Below are 21732 nucleotides of genomic sequence, written 5' to 3' on the forward strand. Positions count from 1 at the left end.
GTTTTTCTTGCTTCTGCAGTCAGGTGCTAACACATCTGCTCTGGGAGCAAACTTGGAGCTGGTAATAAAACAGCTGTGTGTCCAGAACCTGGGTTCCAGGCAAGCAAGGTTCCAACGCCAAGCATGAAGTAAACACCAAGTGTGATTTGAAGGAATGAGTAGGTGAAAAATCGAGAGCTTACTCGCTTGCTCTCTCGTTTATTTTGCAATGCTGGCATTTGAACTTGTGGGTGTGAGGCACTGAACTACACCCCCAACAGGGAAAGTGTTCTTCAAGGAAATAGTTTCTGGATGTTCTAGTGGCCAAAATAGAAGTGGAGGAACATACATAAGGAACAAAGGTGCAACATTTTGGGAAGCAGCAAGATGGACCTATGATAAAATAATTTTGTTGCATGGATCAACTGTGTTCCCCAGCAGGAAACAGTAAAAGTACAAGCTCTGCAGCCAGATCGCCCGGTTTCAAAGACTGTCTGTCCCCTGAATTTTTATAACTCTTTGACCTTGGGCAGGTTACTTTGTGTCTTTGGGTCTAAACTGCCTGATCTATAAGATGGGGATAAGAATAGTAGCTGCTTCTTGCTTAGTGAATAAAATATTCTGCAATTATAAGTCCCCAAAGCTAAAAGCAGTAAAACAAATGTTCCTTCAGACACTGTCCAGGTAGGAAGGAGGAAGCGCCCAAGAGCAGCCCTCCTCTGTCTGGGGAGCCTCTCAGCTGGCCTGGGGCTCCCTTCTGGCAGGTGTTGATGAAGCCTCTGGCTGTAAGTGCAGGGTCCTCTCCTCCAGGCAGGCTGAGGACTGCACATCCTGCCTTTGACCTGGAACAAGCCCCACTCGCCCATCAACTGCAAGAAAACAGAAATCACAGGTGAGGACTTCTGGCAGTGACCAGGTCCTTGCCTGCCGGGGTTCACCCACTCCAGAGCCCCAACTCGCCTCTGTGGATGGACTCACCCTGGGCCACCTGCCAAGGGAACCGATCATTTTTCATCAACTTCCTGACTGTCCTTGGAGACAGTAAAATGCAAAAGACCATAGAATTTGTATTTCTTTCTTTTTCTTTTTTTTTGGAATACAACTTACAACATATTTCGTACTCTTTATATTAGAATTTGTAACTACATTGATGTATTGAACTCTGTTTTTGAAAAAGTAACAGTGTTTCAGTTGTGTGATAAAAATATTTAGATAAAACATATTCATTCTATTGGAATTTGAAATAAAAACATCTTGGAGTTCTTGAGAAAAAAAAAATAAAAAGATAGTAGCTGCTCTGGGCATCATGGTACCACCTGTAATTCCAGCAGCTCGGGAGGCTGAGGCAGGAGGATCGCGAGTTCAAAGCCAGCCTTGACAATTTAGTGAGACTCTAAGCAACTCCGTGAGACCCTTCTCTAAATTAAAAAAAAAAAAAAAAAAAAAAATTACAAAAAAGGGCTGGGATGTGGCTCAGTGGTTAAGTGCCCCTGAGTTCAATCTTCAGTACCAAAAAAAAAAAAAAAAAAAAAAAAAAAAGCAGCTGTTTCATTGGCTATGAAAACTGAGTTAATGTATTAAATAAAGCACACACAACAGCATTTCGCCCATAGCTGGCATTGTGTGAGTGCTCCATCATCATCATCGTCACCACCACCACCACCTATTTTTTCAACTTCCCTGTTGTTGAAGTAGCATTTTCCTTCTTTCTCACCATACCATACCTTTCCAACCACACTGTGCCACCAACGCCGTGGGAACTTAGCTGGCGGCACACCTTTGGGGGTGAATAGTCTCATTCCCAGTCTCGCGCCTGCCATGGAAAGTTCTGAAGATCAGCGTTGGAGAACACTGACACCCGCCACCCTGGTGAGGACACTAGAGCAGTTCAGGACATGCACAGTAGAGCCACCTCTGTATTGTGAGAGACTGGTTCCAGGATCCCCGAGGACCCGAATCCACAGATGCTCAAGTCCCTTATATAAAACTGCAGTATCTGCACAGAACCAGCTCAAGCTCCTGTGTGGTCGCCTGCCCCTCCTGATCACTTACACTACTTAGCCCCATGTAAACGCTGTGCGAGTGGTCGTTCCACTGTGTTGTTTAGGGAATGATGACAAGGGGACAAAGCCCGTATGTATTCAGTACTGATGCGATTTTTGTGTGCATGTTTGGTGCTGGAGGCTGAACCCCGGCCTTGCCAAGCTGGGCACGCGTCCTACCAGTGAGCTCCATCCCCAGCTGCTGTTCTTTTTCTGAATATTTTTGATCCGTGGTTGGTGTGGAAACCGTGGTTATGGAACCCACAGACGTGGAGCACTGACTGTGCAGAGGTTAGAGCCTGTGGCTGCAGACTTGGCTCTGTCACTAACCAACTTCAGAGAAGTCCCTTAATACTTCAGTTCCTTATCTGTGAAGATATCACAGATAAGGAACCTTCACTGGGCTTTGAGTCTCTTCCCTTCTGCACAGCATGTTTTCTTAGACTCAGGGTGGTTTTTTATTTATTTATTTATTTTGGTACCAGGGATTGAACTCAAGGCCATTTAACCACTGAGCCACATCCCCAGTCCTTTTTTTTGCTGTTATTGGTGGGGGAACCAGGGATTGAACTCAGGGGCACGCAACCACTGAGCCACATCCCCAGCCCTCTTTTGTATTTTATTTAGAGACAGAGTCTCACTGAGTTGCTTAGTACCTTGCCTTTGTTGAGAGACTTTGAACTCTCCAGATCCTCCTGCCTCAGCCTCCCAAACTGCTGGGAACACAGGTCACTGTGCCCCGCCCCAGGCCTTTTAATTTTTTATTTCAAGACAGGATCTCACTAGGTTGCTTACAGCCTCACTAAGTGGATGAGGCTGACTTTGAATATTTGATCCTCCTGCCTCAGACTCCCAGGCCACTGGGATTCCAGGTGTGCATCACCACAACCAGCTCCACGTGTTTTTGTTTACTTATGAAATATTTTAGACAAACAAAGAGGTATAAAGAATAATATAGCAACACGCAAGTACTCCTGGCCTAAGAAACAAAGCAGGATGCAGGCGGAAGCCCTGGCCTGACAGGTTGCATTCATTTGTCACCTCTTCCTGGCTCACCGTGTTCCTGTATTGGAGCACATTCGTATTTTTATCATCAGTATCTGGGTAAATAATGGAACCTAGAATCAAAGAGTGCAGAGCAAAGGTCACCAATTCTGGCCTATCTTTCAAAATCTACAACAGTGTACAGGAATCCCCACGGTTGCTCTGACTACAGGACGTTCATTATTTAGGACAGCTTCTGTGCGAACGAAAGGAAAGCACAACTCACGCTGGCTTCCGCCATAAAGGGAATTTATTGATTTATTTAATGACGAAGTCCAGGAATAGACTTACAGGTCAGGCCTGTTCTTGAGGCTCGGCCATGGGCCCAAGCTCCTTTATGGTTCTCCCTCTGCATTCTTCTCCGGCGGAGAGGAACCCCCTTTAAGGTGGGAGTCATTAATGTAGTTATGTCTTTTCCCTTCATTCCCAGTTAAAATCCTGAAATCCATTCAGAGTAGACCATGTTGAGCCATATGTAACAAAAAATAAAAAATAGAAAATCCACGAATTGACTTACCAGAAAAAGCTTCATCACCCATAGTAACAAAGGGAGCTTTTTCTGAGAACTAAGTGACTGAATAAATAGTATGACTAGGTTGCATTTTATTTTATTTTTTATTTATGTGTATGGTTTGGGCATTGAACCCAGCAGTGCTCTACCTCTGAGCTGCATCCCCAGCCCTTTTTTATTTTTTCTTTTGGACTCTCCAAGTTGCAGAGGTTGGTCTTGAATTTGCAATCCTCCTGCCTCAGCCTCCTAAATTGCTGGGATTTCAGGCATGTCTCCCATGAGTAGCTCCAGGTTGCATTTTAGATAGTACCTGGCTAAGGAATGGATATAGGTTTTGAAGTACATGAAGCGTAAACAATTTGGTGGGGAGGAGGAGGTACACTTCAGGAAAAAGAATGCACAAAATTAGCATCAAATGTCAATATTTAGAACAACAAAAAAAGAATTTTTAAAAATTTTGGGGGGGCTCAGGCTGTGGCTCAGTGTTAGAGAACTTGCCTGGTACGTGTGAGGCACTAGGTTCCATCCTCAGCACCACATAAAAATAAATAAATAAAATAAAGTTACTGTGTTCATCTACAACTAAAAATATTTAAAAAAATAAAATTGGGGGGACTGGGATTGTGCTCAGTGGTAGAGCATTCACCTAGCATGTGTGAGTGAGGCACTGGGTTTGATTCTCAGCACCCCATATAAACAAATAAAAAGAAAGTTCCCTCAACAACTAAAATATATTAGAAAAAAAATTTTTTTTGTAGTGCTAGGGATGGAACCCAGGTCCTGGACTGTGGCTAGGCAAGTGCTCTACTGCTGAGCTAACCCCAGCTCCACTGAGCTAATCTTTTCTCTTGCATGGTTGACTAAACTTTAGTTTTAATTATTGATAGATTAAGAAAGCCTCTCCCAGCTTCACAGTTCCATTTATTGGACTGAAATGATTCTTTTCTTCCCATATAATTTATGCTTCTGAAATTTCTCCTAGGCACATCTGGACACCTTCTTATAAAAACCAGTCTTGGCAGAGAATCCTATTAGGTCTATTTAGCAAGACCTCTCCCTTGATATCTGATGGGGTTCCTCGTCCACCACCCTTCTCCTGGGGGTTCCTAATTACCTTGGCCTGTCTTCAGCAAGAATCCTGGGAGGTCAGCTTATCCAGAAGCCCTTCACCCCTGATGTTCCCTCTAAAGGATTGTCCATCCACAGAGCCCACCTGCTCCTTGGCTTGCTTGCCCACGCTGTGCTTGGAGGGGAGCCCCATCTCTCTCCTCCACCGCAAAATCCTACCACAGGGGGGCCCTCTACCTGCCAGAATCCTCAAACGCCTTTCTTATCATTCTTTTTTTTTTTTTCTTTTAAGTTGTTGATGGACCTTTGTTTTATTCATTTTTTTATATGTGGCGCTAAGAATCGAACCCGCTGCCTCACAAGTGCAAGGGAAGTGCTCTACCACTGAGCCACAACCTCAGCCCCTTATCATTCTTTAACAAGTGTCATTGAAAAATGTTTTCTTTAAGTTAGTACCTGTATATTTGAGGGACTGTTTTCAAAATTTATGAATATTCTAAAAATTTTCAGAGATGACCTGTAAGATTTCAGGGCACTTCTTCAAGTTTTCTAAGGCTCTGATGAATGGTAATGCTCGGAATCAATGACATGCATTAGCCGATTTGGATTTGCTGTCACCATGGTATTATATGATTTATAATATTATAAATATTATTACTTATTTTAATTCCACCAATGTCTGTATTTTATGTAAGTTAACCATAAATTTAAATCTTTTGCTTCACTCCCTTTTGTTACTTGAATTATCAAACAATTCAAAAACTTATTCACTACAACTATTCATTATAAATCATTGTTTTTGATCTGACCTAAAGAAGTTTCCTTGGTTAAAATTCACTTCTCAATGTCAGAATAATATATATATATATATATTTTTAAATTTATTTTTATTGTAAACAAATGGGATACATGTTGTTTCTGTTTGTACATGGAGTAACAGCATACCATTTATGTAATCATACATTTACATAGGGTAATGATGTTTGATTCATTTTGTTATTTTTTCCTTCCCCCCCACCCCCCCACCCCTCTTTTCCCTCTATACAGTCCCTCCTTCCTCCATTCTTGCCCCCCTCTCACCCCCCATTATGTGTCATCATCCACTTATCAGTGAGATCATTCGTCTTTCAGATTTTTGAGATTGGCTTATCTCACTTAGCATGATATTCTCCAATTTCATCCATTTGCCTGCAAATGCCAAAATTTTATTATTCTTTTTAGCTGAGTAATATTCCATTGTATATATATATATATACCACAGTTTCTTTATCCATTCATCAATCGAAGGACATCTAGGTTGGTTCCACAGTCGGGCTATTGTGAATTGAGCAGCTATGAACATTGATGTGGCTGTATCTCTGTAGTATACTGATTTTAAGTCCTTTGGGTATAGGCCGAGGAGTGGGATAGCTGGGTCAAATGGTGGGTCCATTCCAAGTTTTCTAAGTAATCTCCATACTGTTTTCCAGAGTGGCTGCACTAATTTGCAGCCCCACCAGCAATGTATGAGTGTCCCTTTTTCCCCACATCCTCTCCAACACCTATTGTTGCTTGTAGAATAATATATTTTTAAATCACCATTTTAAAAATTATTTATTTTAAATTTTTTTTGTTCTTTTGTTGGTAACAGGGATTAAATCTACTGGTGCCCAACCACTGTGCCACATCTTCAACCCCCTCTCTTTTTTTTAATGTTTTATTTTAAGACAGGGTCTCACTGAGTTGCTTAGGACTTTGCTAAATTGCTGAGGCTGGCTTTGAACTTGCAAACCTCTGGTCTCAGTCTCCTGAGTTGTTAGGATTACAGATATGCACTACCAAGCCCGGCCCTAGTTTTGTTTTGTATTCTCAGAATTCAGTAACAGTTTATGGTGAACCTCTGCAAATCTGTGCTGAATTGAATTTAACCTAAACAATTTTGATAGAAATTTTTCTAAATGTTACCTATACTTTTTTTTGGGGGGGGGGGGCGGGTACCAGGAATTGAACCCAGGTGCACTGTACCACTGAGTTACATCCCAAGCCCTTTTTATTTTCAGACAGGGTCTTACTAAGTTGCCAAGACTGGCCTTGAACTTGCAATCTTCCTGCCTCAGCCTCCCGAGTTGCTGGGGTTACAGGTGTGCACCACCAGTACCATCTTACATTTTCAAATGACAAAACAACTCTTCACATATTTTATTTTCTCAATTATTCTTTTTTAAAAGTATTTTTTAGTTGTCAGTGAACTTTATTTATTTATTTTATTTATTTATATGTGGTGCTGAGGATCAAACCCAGTGCCTCACACATGCGAGGCAAGCGCTCTACCACTGAGCCACAACCACAGCTCATTGTTTTCTCAATTATTCTACTGAATAATTTTGACATGTCTTTCCAAACATTAGGTAAAGTTGCAAAGTTTGTCAACCTAAGATAGTAACAGAGAGAGCCAGATACTCCAAAGAATTATTCAGGAAGAGCAAGGGATTGTGACCTGGGACAGGCATTCCTTGGTGAACCATAGGTGCATCTGAGGAGGTTGAAGCATGGGGAAGCTTCTAAAGATAAAAGGGGGATGTCTGCATAAGCTGGGGTTTATTTTTTGTTGTTTGTTTGTTTGCTTTTAGTTTTCAGTGGACTTTTATTTTATTCACTTATTTATATGCAGTGCTGAGGATCAAGCCCAGGGCCTCATACATGCCAGGCAAGTGCTCTACCACTGAGCCACAGCCCCAGCCCAGCATAAGTTGTTTGGAAATAAAGAACATTGTTGCAGGAGACTTTTTTTTTTTTCTGTCTTTCAAATAGTGGGAATCAAACACAGGGCCTCATGTATTAGGCCAGGGCTGCACCACTGAGCTGTATCCTAAACTCCTAGAATACTGCATTTTTAGGGAATTCCTTGGGTGGTTCTCATCATGGGCCTCCATGCAGGGATTCCTTGTGATAGGTCTTCTTACCGCCCTGTGTGCATTTGGCAGGCTCCTTCTTCATGACCTTCTGGCTCCATTGTGTTACAGTTTGACATTAGTGACTCCATTTGGACATCAGTTACTGCCACAAGTATAACAAAAAATATATCTATTTGGGCTGGGGGTATAGTTCAGTGGGAGAGCTCTTGCCTAGCATGTGCAAGGCCCTCTGATTGACCCCCAGCACTGCAAATTAATTAATTAATTAACAATAGAAGCTGGACTTGGGAGCACAATTCCTGTCACTGGCTACTCAGGATGTTACCAAACCCAAGCCTGTCTGCTCACCACTCAAAACCAATATACAGGAGATGAGAGTTGGTAGGAAGGAATTCAGATTTATTCAAGCTTAAGTGACCTGAGAAGATGGGAGAGGGTCATCTTGGGAAACCCAGGTACAGGAAAGTTTTTGTTTTTTGTTTTTTAGTTGTAGATGGACACAATAACTTTTTAAAATATATTTATTTTTCTGTGGTGCAGAGGATCCAACCCAGTGCCTCGCATGTGCTAGGCAAGCACTCTGCCACTGAGCCACAACCCCAGCCCCTGGTTCGTGTAACTCTTTAGACATTAATTTTCTGCAAACTAAGCATCATCTAACGTATTCTGATATAATCCAAAGGTCAGCAAGTGTTCTGGGTTTTGTAAATCAAAACAAAGACTATTTGACAGTTAACATCTTGATCATTTAAGTGTGACTTTTTTTTTTTTCTTTTTTCTTTTTTTAAATCTAGAATGCTGAGCAAAAGGAAGGGAAAAATCTCTGCAAAGGTCAATTCATAAAGGATTAGCCACCAGGACAAGGGGATTCAGGTGGGACCATCACTTGAGCCCAGGGGTTCAACACCTTCTCAAATAAATACGATAAATAAAAATGAATGTAATTGGTTTTTGTCCCTGATTTTGGCACCGAGCTCTTGGAATTTCCTGAGCCATTGAAGTGTCTTTCATTATTCATACTAAGCCCCTTTAGAACATACCAGTGTCAATGTTACTGAGATGATTCAGGATGGAAGCTGCTCATGAGAAAGACCAACATTCAATTAGAGGATGGAAACTCAGCCTCACCCTGACCTTCTGGAGGAAAGGGGGGCTGGAGATTGAGCTTTATAAATATTCTTTTTTTTTTTTTTTTTTTTTTTTTTTGCGGTACTGGGGATCTTACTCAGGGGAACTCAGGGGAACTCAGGGGAACTCAGGGTCTTGTGCTTGCAAGGCAAGCACTCTACCAGCTGAGCTATCTCCCCAGCCCGTTTTATAAACATTCTTGAACATGGGGTTTAGAGAGTTTCTAGATCAGTGAGCACATCTAAGTGTAGGGGGACGATGCCAGCTGGAGAGGGCAGGGAAACTCAGCGCCCCGACCCAAACCTTGTTCTGTGCATGTCATTTGACAGTGCCTGAGCTCTATCTTTGGTCATTAACCATCAAACTTAAGCAAAGTGTTTTCCCGAGTTCTGCAAGTTATTCTACCAAATACTGAACCTAAGGGGGAGAACCCCTGAACTTATAGTTGACTGGACAGAACTGTAGGTAGTCTGGAACCTCTTACCAAAAGCTAAGTTCCTGTCCCTGTTGCCAATCCAATAATGAAGACAAGGTTTTGAGAAAAAGGAAAAAGTTTTTATTGCTTTGTTAGCAAAGGAGAAACACAGGGGACTCCTGTCCCAGAGGCTGTGATTCTCCCCATCAATGGGGGCAGGGGGTTTTATTTTTATTATTTTATTTTATTTTATTTTTAATTTTTTGCTGTTGTAGATGGACATGAGACCTTTATTTTATTTATTTTCATGTGGGGCCGAGGATCAAACCCAGTGCCTCACACATGCTAGGAAAGCGCTCTACTACTGAGCCACAGCCACAGCCCAGCAGGGGGGTTTTAAAGAGGTGATCCAAAGGAATCTGTTTCCTGAAATTAGAGAGGGGAGATTAGGAAAGAGGGGATCAGGGAGAAGAAGATCAGGGAGGAGAGGATCAGAGAGGTGAAAAAAACAGGTCAGTTTTAGTAGCAAAGCCCATATTGAAAGTATGAAGCGAATCACAGCTACACACCCAGTTTGCAGTTGGAATCTGAAGGGAGAGTAGACTTGAGGGACTGTCACCTTAAGGGGTACTGAGGAGGTCTCTCCAGAGGCAGAAAAGACCTGTACTTGGAACTTCAAGGCTCTTAACACATTGCACAAAAGAATTTAAGGATATGTCAGGTTTTAGCAAAGAGGAAGAATTTTAATAGAAAAATCACAGGTGAAGGTGGATACAGTGACACACACCTGTAATCCCAGCAACTAGAGAGGCTGAGGCCGGAGGATTGTGAGTTCAAAGCCAGCCTCAGCAACTTAGCAAGGCCCTAAGCAACTCAGTGAGACCCTATCACTAAATAAAATATTTTAAAAGGGGCTGGGGATGTGGCTCAGTGGTTAAGCACTGGATTCAATTCCCAGTACAAAATAACAATAATAATAATAATAATAATACTGACAGGTGAAGATGTACATTCTCAGAGCAGAAGTGTGCTATCTCCAGAGTGAGACATGATTTTTTTTTTTTTTTTTTTCACTCTTTGCTTTCTTCTGAGGTGCTGGGGATTCAAATCTGGTCCCGTGCACACACTTGGTGAGCGCTCTACAGGGTGAGCTATTCGCCCACTTCTAAGACATGCTTTTTTAAAAAAAGATCTTTTTAGTTGTAGATGGACAAATACCTTTATTTAAATTTTATTTATATGTGGTGCTGAGGATTGAACCCAGTACCTCACACGTGCTAGGTGAATGCTCTATCACTGAGCCACAACTCCAGCCCCTGAGGTCTCCTTCCACAGGAAACTTTTTGGATTGGGGATGTGGTTAATGGTAGAGTACTTGCCTGACATGCATGAAGCCTTGGGTTGGTCCCTAGCATCACACGAAAATAAATAAATAACAATAATAAGGGAAACTTTGTGAGGCGTTGGCATGAGGAGCCTGGTGAACTTGGCTCTGTGATCCTGGCTCACAGGATGTTCATGGTCACTTGGTCTTCCCCAGGATCTTCAGGTTGATATTGTCTCCTTTATTTGACAGATTTGCACATTAATAGTGTACACAATTTTAATCAAAAGAAGGCGATTTTCATAGATGAGTGAATTAACAATAACTCTAAGGTTTGTAGATTTCTCCAAAAAGTGGGAGTCACAGGCCTGGAGGAAAAACAGGTCTGAGGAGGAAGTCCTAACCTTGAAGCTTTTAGATTTAAAGCTACAGTCTCTTTTCCCTCCCCGTGTCTCTTTTTTGACTATCTTTGTTTCTTCTACCCTGAGTCCTTTAACTTGAGGGATGTGATGCTCACTCAGGATAAACTGTAGTAATTGAATTAAGTTGCTGGACGCACAGTTGGTGTCTGAAGATCGGAGAATCGGTAGTTAGTGTGGAAAAAGCTGCACTTGTGGTGTCAGAAAGATCCTCAGAGCACCATATTCCTAGCTCAGCTTCCCCCAAATGCCCTTGATTACTCCACACAACAGGGGTAGAAAGAGACAACCATCTTGACTGCTCTTAATTTTAAAAAGCTAAGGTGGGCCGCGCCGCGTGCAGAGGTACACACCCTTAATCCCAGAGACTCTGGAAGCTAAAGCATGAGGATCAACACGGCTGAACTTTAGAGATTTCTGCTAAGTGAAGTAAGCCAGACACAAAAGGACGAATACTGTGTGATTTCACTTAGCCGAGACACCTAGAGTGGCCGCATTAATAGAAGCAACCAGTAGAATGGTGATTCTGGGACCTGGGGGAAAGGAACCCCGGAAATCATGTTTAATAGAGTCAGAATTTCTGTCTGGAAAGATGAAACCCTTCTGAGATGATGGCGACTGCGCAGCATGTGACTGTACTTGCCAGGACAGGCCTGTCTTCTTTAGGATGATTAAGGTGGTGAATTTAGGATTTGTTCGGTGGTGCTGGGGCTCCATCCCAAGTCCTCATGCGTGTAGGCAAGAGCTCCACCACAGAACCGCAGCCCCGGACCGTAGTATATGTATTTTTACCACAATTTCAAAAGTACAAAAACTAAAAATAGCCAGGTGTGGCGGTGCATGCAGGAGGCTGAGGCAGGAGCATCGCAAGTCAGAGGCCAGCCCGGGGAACTTAGCAAGATCCTGTCTCAAAATAGAAAGTAAAAAGGGCTGGGGATGCAACCAGTGGCAGAGGACCCCAGGGTTCAATCCCCAGTACAAAAAGCAAAAACAAAAACAAAAACAAAAACAAAAAAAAAAAAAAAAAAGAACGCTCCCTCCTGCCCCGGGGGTTCGTTCCCACACAGGGTCCCTGGTCACCCTCTGCTAGCAGCGATGGCTCTGGGAGGCCCCTGGCCTCGGCTGGCTCGGCAGCCCCTCCCCGGGTCTGGGGCACGGACTTCTCCCGGGGTCCCTTCCAGACGCCCTCCTCTGTCCCCAGGCAGGCAGAGCCGGCGTCTTATTTCATACTTTTCCCCGCCGCCCCCAGTCATTGCGTCTCTCCAGGACGCGAGGGCGCGCAGCTGGCCCAGCCCTAACTTAGGGACCGAAGTAGCCCCGGGGTCCCTGCTGCGCAGAACGCGGCGCCCGCCGCCCCCCGCCCAGATCCCGCGCAGCCGCGAGTGCTCCCTCCGCCCTGCAGAACCCGAGCTCAGGCGTCCCGGAAGCTGCGCGCCCGCCTTGACCTTGGAGTGGAGGGAGAGGCTGCTGCAGTTACAAAGCCACGTTTTTCTGCTTCATTTCCAGCACTCATAAACCTTTAAAAAAAAATGCCTAATTCGACCTCCAACATCGCAAAAACAAAAAGGAAATTTAATTTAATTAAAGAACAAAAATAAATTTAAAATGCCTGAAAGCAAGAGCTGTGTGCAGGGAAGGATGAAGGCTGAAATCATAACAAGCCTCTCCTTTGTGGTGTGGGCTGCTGGGATGCGGGCCTTTTTTTTTTTTTTTTTTTTTTTTTTTTAAATAAAGAAACGGTTTGGTCAGGCGCATGCCTGTAATCCCAGTGATCCCAGTGGCTTTGGAGGCTGAAGCAGGAAGACCACAAGTCCAAGGTCAGTCTCAGCAATTTAGCGAGGGCTTAAGCAACTTAAAGAGATCCTGTCTCAAAATGAAAAATAAAAAGGGCTGGGGATGTGGTTCAGTGGTTAAGCACAGCTGGGTTCAGTCCTTGGTACAAAAAGAAAAAAATTCCTATTTGGTTATTTCCAGGGATAGGGTGCAAGGTTTAGGCTGGGCACAGTGGTGCACACCTGTGATCTCAGCCTCTTAGGAGTCTGAAGCAGGAGGATCAGAAGTTTGAGATCAGTCCCCCACCAACTTGGGGAGACCCTGTCTTGAATAAAAAGGGCTGGGGATCTAGCTCAGTGGTAGAGCGCTCCAGGGTTCAATACCCAGTACCTGAAATAAACAATATTTTGAAGCTTAGGCTTCAGGGACTTGCACCCTATTGCCCTGTTCTGCCCATTGTGACCCTAAATCTTTACTTGGTTCTATGGCTGACTCATTCCTCCATATCTTTAGTGTTGTGAACTGAATTTTGTGCCCCTAAACCCATAGATCGAAGCCGTAACATCCAGCGCGCACCACTGGCGGGTGCCTTGTGCACCAAGACAGCTTTCAAGTACTTCTTAAAATAATAGGCCTTGCCAACTTTAAAAGAACAATATCAGAGTCACTTTGAGAGGTTTATTGAAGCCGAACAGCTTTCCCATGATCCAAATCACTTCTGGTGTACAGGCTGTGTGCTGTCTCTCCAGCAGCCACAAGGTCCCTTCCTAGGCCAGATGAACCTCCATTCACTCTGCAGTGTCACTGCAGCATTGAGCTGCAGCTGTAGGAGGGCTCTGCTGCTGAGTACAGTCAGGCTCTCTGGAAAGTCTGTTTGCACACTTGACCTTCACAGAACATTTCCTGAGACAGGGAAGAAGGGAAGAAGAAGAGAAGTAGTTGGCATACAGTCTGTTTTGACTCTCAACACTTCTGACACCAAATAAGCAGGGTTCTTTCCTCCTGACACCAAATGTGTGGCGTCTTTCCAACCCTACTTCTTCACTCTTGGACACCACCTACATGTTCAACAATCCAGTTCAGTTCTGATGCTAACTCCCACAGTCAGCACAGACCCCACAAGTTAAGGGCTCAGTCTGGCAGGACTGCCCCCACTTCAGACCTGAGTTCAGGGCCACCTGTGCTTCTAGCTGACCAGCTCTGAGCTGGGGATTCCCATGATCCCCTCCTCTGGTTCAATACTTGGGTAAAATGGCTCACAGAACTCAGAAGAGTGCTTTACTTGTGATTATGTGTTTGTGATAAAGGATGCAACTCAGGAACAGCCAGGTGGAAGAGATGCATAAAACATGCATGGGTGAGGGGCCAGAGCTTCCTTCCCCTCTTCAGGGGTACCTGGAGGTGGTCTTTAAATAGCACATGTGGCTGTCAGTTTGGTTATTTGTGACAACAATACAGGGTGTGTGGGTTCTACTGTTACCCCACTTGTTGAGAGACTTTGGACAAATCACTTTAATCTGTCTAAATCTCCCTGCCTATTGGTTAGGGAGATTAACTTTTTGAGACCTTAGAAAGCCTAATTAACATTTATAAAGCTATTTGAGAGTCCCTTGAAACTTGCCTAGAAGGTCTATATAAATGTTAATAACAGTAAAGTTAACAAAAGTGATCAATGTGGAGTGTGAAACTTAGTAAGCTTAATATTTTGAATTAAACTGAGTAAGCTTAACATTTTGAATTCATATTCTCTGGAGTGTTTTTGATTTAAAAGGACAAAATGATCTTGGTTATGACCACTAAATATGTTCCATAAGTATATGGTTAATTCAATGTAACAATGTAGAGACCTGGAAAAGGTTTCTATTAAATAAAAAGGCAGAATATTCTGGTAGAGAAGGAAGGTAATTTGTAAATTCAAAAACAGTTTAGTTGGGCTGGGGAGATAGCTCAGTCGGTAGAGTGCTTGCCTTGCAAGCACAAGGCCCTGGGTTCGTATCCCCAGCACCCCAAAAAAAAAAAAAAAAAAAAAAAAAAACAGTTTAGTTGGGAGAGTAGGATTACCAGTCAAGGCTTCCTGTTTAACATTTCCTTTAATATTGCATCATTTCATTAAAACTATGGGCAAAATATGGGAGATACCAGGTGAAGCTTGTCTCCTTCGATCCAATGGGTCCAACCTCGGTTCTTCTTCTCCCCCTTCTGCACACAAGTGAGTTTGTCATTATCCCAGGTAACCAAGCTCTGTGTGAGAGAGGAAAGAAAATGTTGGTTTGTTCTGGCAGGATCCTCAAATATTACTAAGTAGACTGTGCGCCACATTAACCTTGCAAAATCAAGAGTCTATATTATTACTTTAACTTTGACCTTGTTTTTTTTTTTTTTTTGAGGAGGGCTGCTAGAGGTCAAACCCAGGGCCTCAGCCATGCTAAGCAGGCCCTCTACAACTGAGCTGCACCCACAGCTACTTACCTTGCATCTTCTGTTATCCAGTCCTTTGTTATCTTCATCAAATTCTTCTCCGACTCTGAATTTGACAAGGTAGTTCCTTAGGCTACTGAATGTATGGATGGTAAAGGAGTCCCCATTTTGTTCAATCACTTTCTGTGGCTTTAGCAATTTGGCTATCTTACGAGTGGCAAAGTCAATACCTGAAAAATATGTTTGTTTGTTTTTTTAAAGTCTGAACATTTGCGTGAGATGCAAAAAATAAGAATTTGGTAGCAGTCTCCCAAATTGTTGCCTATAATTGTTAGAGTGTCTTTTACAACTTCAATGTCTTCTTCTGCCAAAAATGATCTATAGGGAAAGCGACCACAGACTCAGGAGAAAAGTTTGAAGGACTTTCAGGAGGGTCATTAGTCAGGCTGTGTCTTAGGTAATCTGAGGTTGGATGTGGCAGAAGCAGTTCTGTGAATCTCACCAGGAGCTCTCAAGGGGACAAGGAAACCAAGGGTATAGGGCTCAGGCCCCCAACTAGCCTCAATCCCAACAATTGTGTCCTCTGCTCCATGTATTTATTTATTTTAAATATTTTTTTAGTTGTCAATGGACCTTTATTTATTTATTTGTGTATATGTGGTGCTGGGGATCGAACCCAGCGCCTCACACATGCCAGGCAAGTGCTCTACCACTGAGCCCCAGCCCCAGCCCCTGCTCTGTGTATTTAATACTTCAAATTAAGACAGCACTAGAGTCGGGATATCACTCCGTGGTTGGTCCCTTGCCTAGCATATTTGAGACTCTGGGTTCAGGCCCCAGCACGGAAGGTGTTGGAGGGATTCAGTGGCAGAGCACATGCGCAAGGGCCAAGGTTCAATCTTCACGCCAAACAGATGAAGAAACAAAACAAATACAAACCTGCTGCACTCATGTATGTAGTGCACAGTGTCACATGCCTGTAATACCAGTGACTCAGGAGGCTGAGGCAGGAGGAATGCAAATTCAAGGTCAACCTCTGCAACTTAGTGAGACTTTGACCCAGAGTTCGACCCAGTGAGATGGGAGCCATGGATTGTTTAGAGTAGTTGACATGATCTAAGTGGCTGGCAACCACAACTCAGATGCCTAGTCCTATCTTGGACATTGCCATGAGCCAAAGTCACATGGTTCTCTCCCGTGGGAATTACCCTATAATGTAAAAGAAAGTCCCAAGAATCATTTCAGAGACAAGTGCCCTGTTGTAGGTAGTTTGATCTGAGGGTGGATCCCACTTCCATGTGTTTCTATCTAGCACTCTACCAACTGAGCTATCTCCCCAGCCCTTTAAGCGAGGCTTCTTTGGCAACTTATTAACCTCATTCATTTCTGTGCATGATGAGTATAAATAAATGTCCTTGAAAAATACTTTTTGTTTTTCTTGGGTTTTTTGCTTATATTTTTTTCCCTAGAACTCCAGCTTTTAGCTTGAGATGCAAATGATCCAGATTTATTTGTTTCAATCATGTTTAGGCATTGAGAGTGAACCCTTAAAATATTTATCCTATTACTAATACAATCAAGCCAAATTAAAAATATCTATTGCTGACTTTCATTCAATACTACTATGTAAGTGAAACGCAAAACAATTCTATTATTTTTGAATTTTTGAGATGGGAGGGTCTTATTTTTTTTTTTATTGTAAACAAATGGGATACATGTTGTTTCTCTGTTTGTACATGGCATAAAGGCATACCATTTGTGTAATCATGAATTTACATAGGGTAATGTTGTTTGATTCATTCTGTTATTTCCCCCCCCACCCCTCTTTTCCCTCTATACAGTCCTTCCTTCCTCCATTCTTGCCCCCCTCCCTAACCCTAACTCTAACCCTAACACTAACCCCTCCCACCCCCCATTATGTGTCACCATCCACTTATTAGCGATATCATTCGTCCTTTGGTTTTTTGAGATTGGCTTATCTCACTTAGCATGATATTCTCCAATTTCATCCATTTCCCTGCAAATGCCATTACATTTTTGATTTGTTTATCTTTGTGGTACTGGGAATAGAACCCAGGATGCTATACCACTGAGCCACATCCCCAGTCCCTTTTTGTTTTTTATTTTGAGACAGGGTCTCACTAAGTTGCTGAGACTGGCCTTGAATTTGTAATCCTCCTACTCCAGCCTCTCAAGTAGCTGGGATTACAGGTGCATGCCTCAGTGCCTGACCTGTTTGTTTTTTCTATTGGGTCTTACTCCTAGATCTTATCTCCCAATGTATTTGATTAACTTTGTTTAATGAACACTGTATTTGAGAAGTTATTTGTGGAAACAATTTAAGGTCTTGGAGAGTTTTTAACTCCTTTAAAGAGCAGTTTCCTGTTTGTTTTTCTTATTTTATTAGCTATCTGAGAACCCTACCTGGAAGCACCTTAACTCAGAGCTTGAGACTTTTCTGGATGACCAAGATAACCAAAGCCAAGCTCCAGTCTGTTCAAGAACTATTTATTCCAGGTCCTCTTTGACTCCTCAGGTGCAGCTTTCCCAAGTCACAGCCCAAAGTGGGGCAATTACAGGGACTCTACCCTTGGCTGACTCAGGACTCCAGCTTTTGTCCCTGATCCCATGATGCTCCCCAAATTCTGGCTTAGTCTTGCAAACACCCTGCAGGTGAGAGCCACACTAAGTGCTGGGTTCACCTGCTGGAGTCTAATTCTCTCCCAGACCTCAGCCTGGTGATTATTATTTTGGTCTCTCTCCTATGGTCCCTAAGAAGTGTGTGTTCCATATCTGATCGAGCTTAATTCAGCTGTCTTCAGTGGGAGGGTTAGTACAAGTACATTTGTTTGCCATCTTCAGAAGCAGATGTTCTCATGAAAAGTTTGACTACTTCTGCTTATGTTGGCATTAGAATATACATAAGTAAGGACATTAGGTACTTCCATTCTACCAGCTGTCCCATTGACAACTCGATAAATAAGAGCAGTGTGCTTCTTAAATGTTAATTTGTGGGCTGGAGTTGTGGATCAGTGGCAGATTGCTTGCCTGGCATGTGTGAGGCCCTGGGTTCAATACTCAGCACCACATATAAATAAGTAAAATAGTCAGGTGCCTGTAATCCCAGCTACTTGGGAGGATGAGGTAGGAGGATCATGAGTTCAAAGCCAGCCTCAACAAAAGTGAGGTGCTAAGCAACTCTGTGAGACCCGGTCTCTAAATAAATTACAAAATAGGGCTGGGGATGTGGCTCAGTGGTTGAGTGCCACTGAGTTCAATACACAGTACAAAAAAAAAAAAAAAACAAAAAAAAAAACTATAAATAAATAAAAGATCCATTGACAAAAAAAACTATAAACAAAATAAAAAGATCCATCAACAACTAAAAATATCTAAAAAAATATAATGAACTTATTTTTAAAATTTTAATTTTTATCCTAAATCACCTGAAAAGCAGCCCCTGATGGTCTTTACATAAAAAGACCACAGACTCATCTGGTCTCAAGTCCCTTATTCACCCCAGGGAAAAGAGATGAACTGTAGAATCCATTCTGTGTACATGGAAGGCAGAGGTGAGTGTTTGCCAAACAAATAACAAGGTCTGCCTAATCATTTCCATCTCCAGGTTGTTGGGAATTGGCAATAGGTTTCATCTATTGTGTAAAATGCTAAGAGACTCTTGTTTGTACTTTGGATATACTTAGACTATCAGATCTGGCTGGGTTTGGTAGCATATACCTCTAATCCCAAATACTCAAGTGGCTGAAGTAGAAGGAGTGAAAGTTCAAAACGAGCTTTGGCAATTTAGTGAGACCCTGTTTCAAAATGGAAAAAAAAAAAAAAAAAAAAAAAAAGGTTGGGACTGTAGCTCAGTGATAGTCCTCCTGGTTCAATTCCCAGTACACCCCACCTACCAGCCCCCTGGCTACTGGAGGTTGAACCCAGGGCCTCTAGCATGCTATGCAAGTGCTCTACCACTAAGCTACCAGAAATTGAACTCAGGGGCACTTGGCCACTGAGCCACATCCCCAGCCCTATTTTTATTTTATTTAGAGACAGGGTCTTACTGAGTTGCTTAGTGCCTTGCTTTTGCTGAGGCTGGCTTTGAACTGGAGATTCTCCTGCCTCAGCCACCGGAGTCAGTGTGCCCCGCTTTTTTTTTTTTTTTTTTTTTAAGGAAAAAACTATGCTAGATGCTCCCTCTCATTTACAGTTGGGGGAACTGAGGCCTGGTGTCAATTGAGCAGGAGGTGGAGCCAGAGCAGTCCCCAGACCCACATACTCCCTGCCTGGCTCTCGCCACAGCTCTGGGTCATTCTTAAAAGTGCCACAGACAGCAGATATGGTGGCGCATATCTGTAATCCCAGTGACTCAGAAGGCTGAGGCAGGAGGATCACAAGTTTAAAGCCAGCCTCAGCAACGAAGCGAGACCCTGTCTAAAAATAAAAATAAATAAAAAGTGCCACTAAATTCAATCCCCAGTGCACACTCCTCCCACAAAAAAAAATCTTAAAAAAATAAAAAAGTGCCACAGATAGCTGGGGATGTAACTCGGTGGAAGAGCGCTTGCTTACCATGCTGGAGGCCCTGGGTTCAACCCCAGTCCGGGGTGAGGGGGGGTAGATGACACGGAACGGGGTCATGTAGGTGAAAGCGCTAGGCACACAGTAGGTGCTGAAACCGCCAAATCTGAAGAATGACACTAAGGACAGGACAATCAGTGCCCAAGGGCGGCGCTCTACCAGCTTGGAAACAAACGCACACGGTCCTTCGGGAAGCGAGGACACCGATCGACGCCCCGCCGGGCCTCTCACACCCCTGGCCGGGGACCATCGGCTCAGCCCTCTTGCCGCACCTGCAAACCAGTTGTCCCCTTGGTGCTAGTCTGCAATTGCCACCGCGGAAACGGCCCTGCAGACACCGCGGCTCGTCCTCGGGCCGGGAATTGCGTCCACTGACCACGTGGCGGGCGGCAAGTGGCCTCCAAGCGCTCCGGGGTCCTTTTCCCGCTGGAGCCCGCAAGGGAGCGGCGTCAGAAGCGGTCCGAGTTTCCCGCGGCCCTCGGACCCTGCGGGCCCCTAGCACCTGCCGACCGCTCGTCCTCCGTGCGGCCCGCAGACCCCAGTCCCGTGCTGAACGCGGCTGTGGGCCTGGTGACCGGGCGGGGGCTTCGTGCCCAGGGCCTCGCCTTTCCCGCCGGACCCTCGTCCAGCCCCCGAGTGTTCCAAGAGGCGTCCGCGGGGCGGGGAGACACACACACGGGGCTCGGAGGGACCCTGGGGCCGGCGGACGAGGGTCCTCGAGAGACAGGCGGGAAGACCAAAGGACGGGTAGCCGGACGGGGGGAAAGGGGGACAGGGGAACAGGCGATGGATGGACAGAAAGGCGCGGGGATGGACGGAGATCGGGCGACAGACAGGACAGGCCCGGCCACCTTCGCCCTGACCTCAAGACCAGTGGCCAGAGCCCCCTCCAGCGTCCCCTTCGTGGCGCGGGTCCCTCCCGTCCTACCTAGGGCCAGCATGTAGCCCTCGAAGTTGTCGCTGCTGAGCAGGTTCCAGGTGCCACTCAGGTCGGCTGGCATGGTCGGGGGTCCGCGGCCGACACCTGCAGGCGGCCGGCTGCGCCCATCTTACCCTCTAAAAGGGGCGGGGCCGGGGCGGGGCGGGGGAGGGGCGGGACCGCCGGGCTGCACCCTGCGGTTTCCCGCCTCCTTCGCCCGCGCGCTAGCCACTGCCCACCGCCCTTGGCAACTCGGTTTTTTGGGGGCTCCCTCCTCTCCCTTTCCTCTAAACACAGGCGAAACCAGACCGTGTTCCCCGCCGCCCTTTTCTTCTCTGCCTACATGTTAATGACCAAGGATGGTCTTCAAACTCATGACACTAAATACGGTGTCAACTGCAAATACCTATGTATCTATAAACCAGCTCCATAAATGGTAATCTCAGTAAACAGGGACTTATTTTTCTTACCAACCAGTCCAGCCTGAGGTGATCTCGCATCTCCATAACAAGGAAGCAGCATCTTTGTGATTGGGAGGCCCTTAATACCTGCTTGTCACCTCACTGTCAGGAGTTGGCTGTTGGGTTTCTAGCCAGGACAGCCATACTAAGGTGGGAAGACCCGAAGCACCGCTGGCCATTGTCCCTGTGGCAGAAACCTCCCCAGCAGAGTCATGTTTACATCTTATGAGCCAAAACTGTCACATGCCACTTCTAACCTCAAGGGAGCCTGGGGGAATCAGCCTCCCGTATTTAGCCACTGCAGCAGAGAAGGGAGAAGGGGTGGCAATATGGGCTAACCTCATTCGCCCCAGACACCACCATACATGTTGGTGCCAAGATCAATATGCACATTTCTTTTTTAAAAAATACTTTTTAGTTGTAGATGGACACAATACCTTTATTTTTTAAAATTTATTTACTTTTCTGTGGTGCTGATAGCGCCTTCCTTACATGTGCTACGCAAGTGCTCTACCACGGATCTCCAACCCCAGCCCTTATACGTGCATTTCTGACCTTCCCGGTGAGCTCCAGTCCCTATTGACAGCTTACTTTGTGTATTTGTCACAAAATTCTACTTCTCCAATAGTCGCTTTATTATCGCGAGTTGACAGAGACAAAACTGAGAGAAGTTAAGTAATTTGCTGAAGGTCATACAGTTGGTGGAAAAGAATGATTCAAACCCAGGTAGATGGACTCCTGAGCTCATGGGCC

General features: G+C 44.5%; 1 protein-coding gene across 2 annotated transcripts; it reads right to left on the bottom strand.

Moving 5' to 3' along the window:
- Positions 1 to 13266: 13266 nt before the first annotated feature.
- Rbp7 (retinol binding protein 7) lies at positions 13267 to 21132 on the bottom strand. Of its 2 annotated transcripts, none has more exons than XM_047540424.1 (4): positions 20989 to 21132; positions 15067 to 15245; positions 14737 to 14838; positions 13267 to 13500 (listed from the first exon to the last, which is right to left on the bottom strand). In XM_047540424.1, the coding sequence occupies exons 1-4, from the start codon at positions 21038 to 21040 to the stop codon at positions 13450 to 13452; spliced, it is 384 nt and encodes a 127-aa protein (XP_047396380.1). In that variant the 5' UTR covers positions 21041 to 21132; the 3' UTR covers positions 13267 to 13449. The 2 variants fall into 2 exon arrangements, with proteins under 2 accessions (XP_047396380.1, XP_047396371.1); XM_047540415.1 differs by lacking the exon at positions 20989 to 21132 and adding an exon at positions 20528 to 20664.
- Positions 21133 to 21732: the final 600 nt, after the last annotated feature.

This window comes from Sciurus carolinensis, chromosome 1, assembly GCF_902686445.1.
Source record: "Sciurus carolinensis chromosome 1, mSciCar1.2, whole genome shotgun sequence".
Classification (NCBI taxonomy): Eukaryota; Metazoa; Chordata; class Mammalia; order Rodentia; family Sciuridae; genus Sciurus; species Sciurus carolinensis.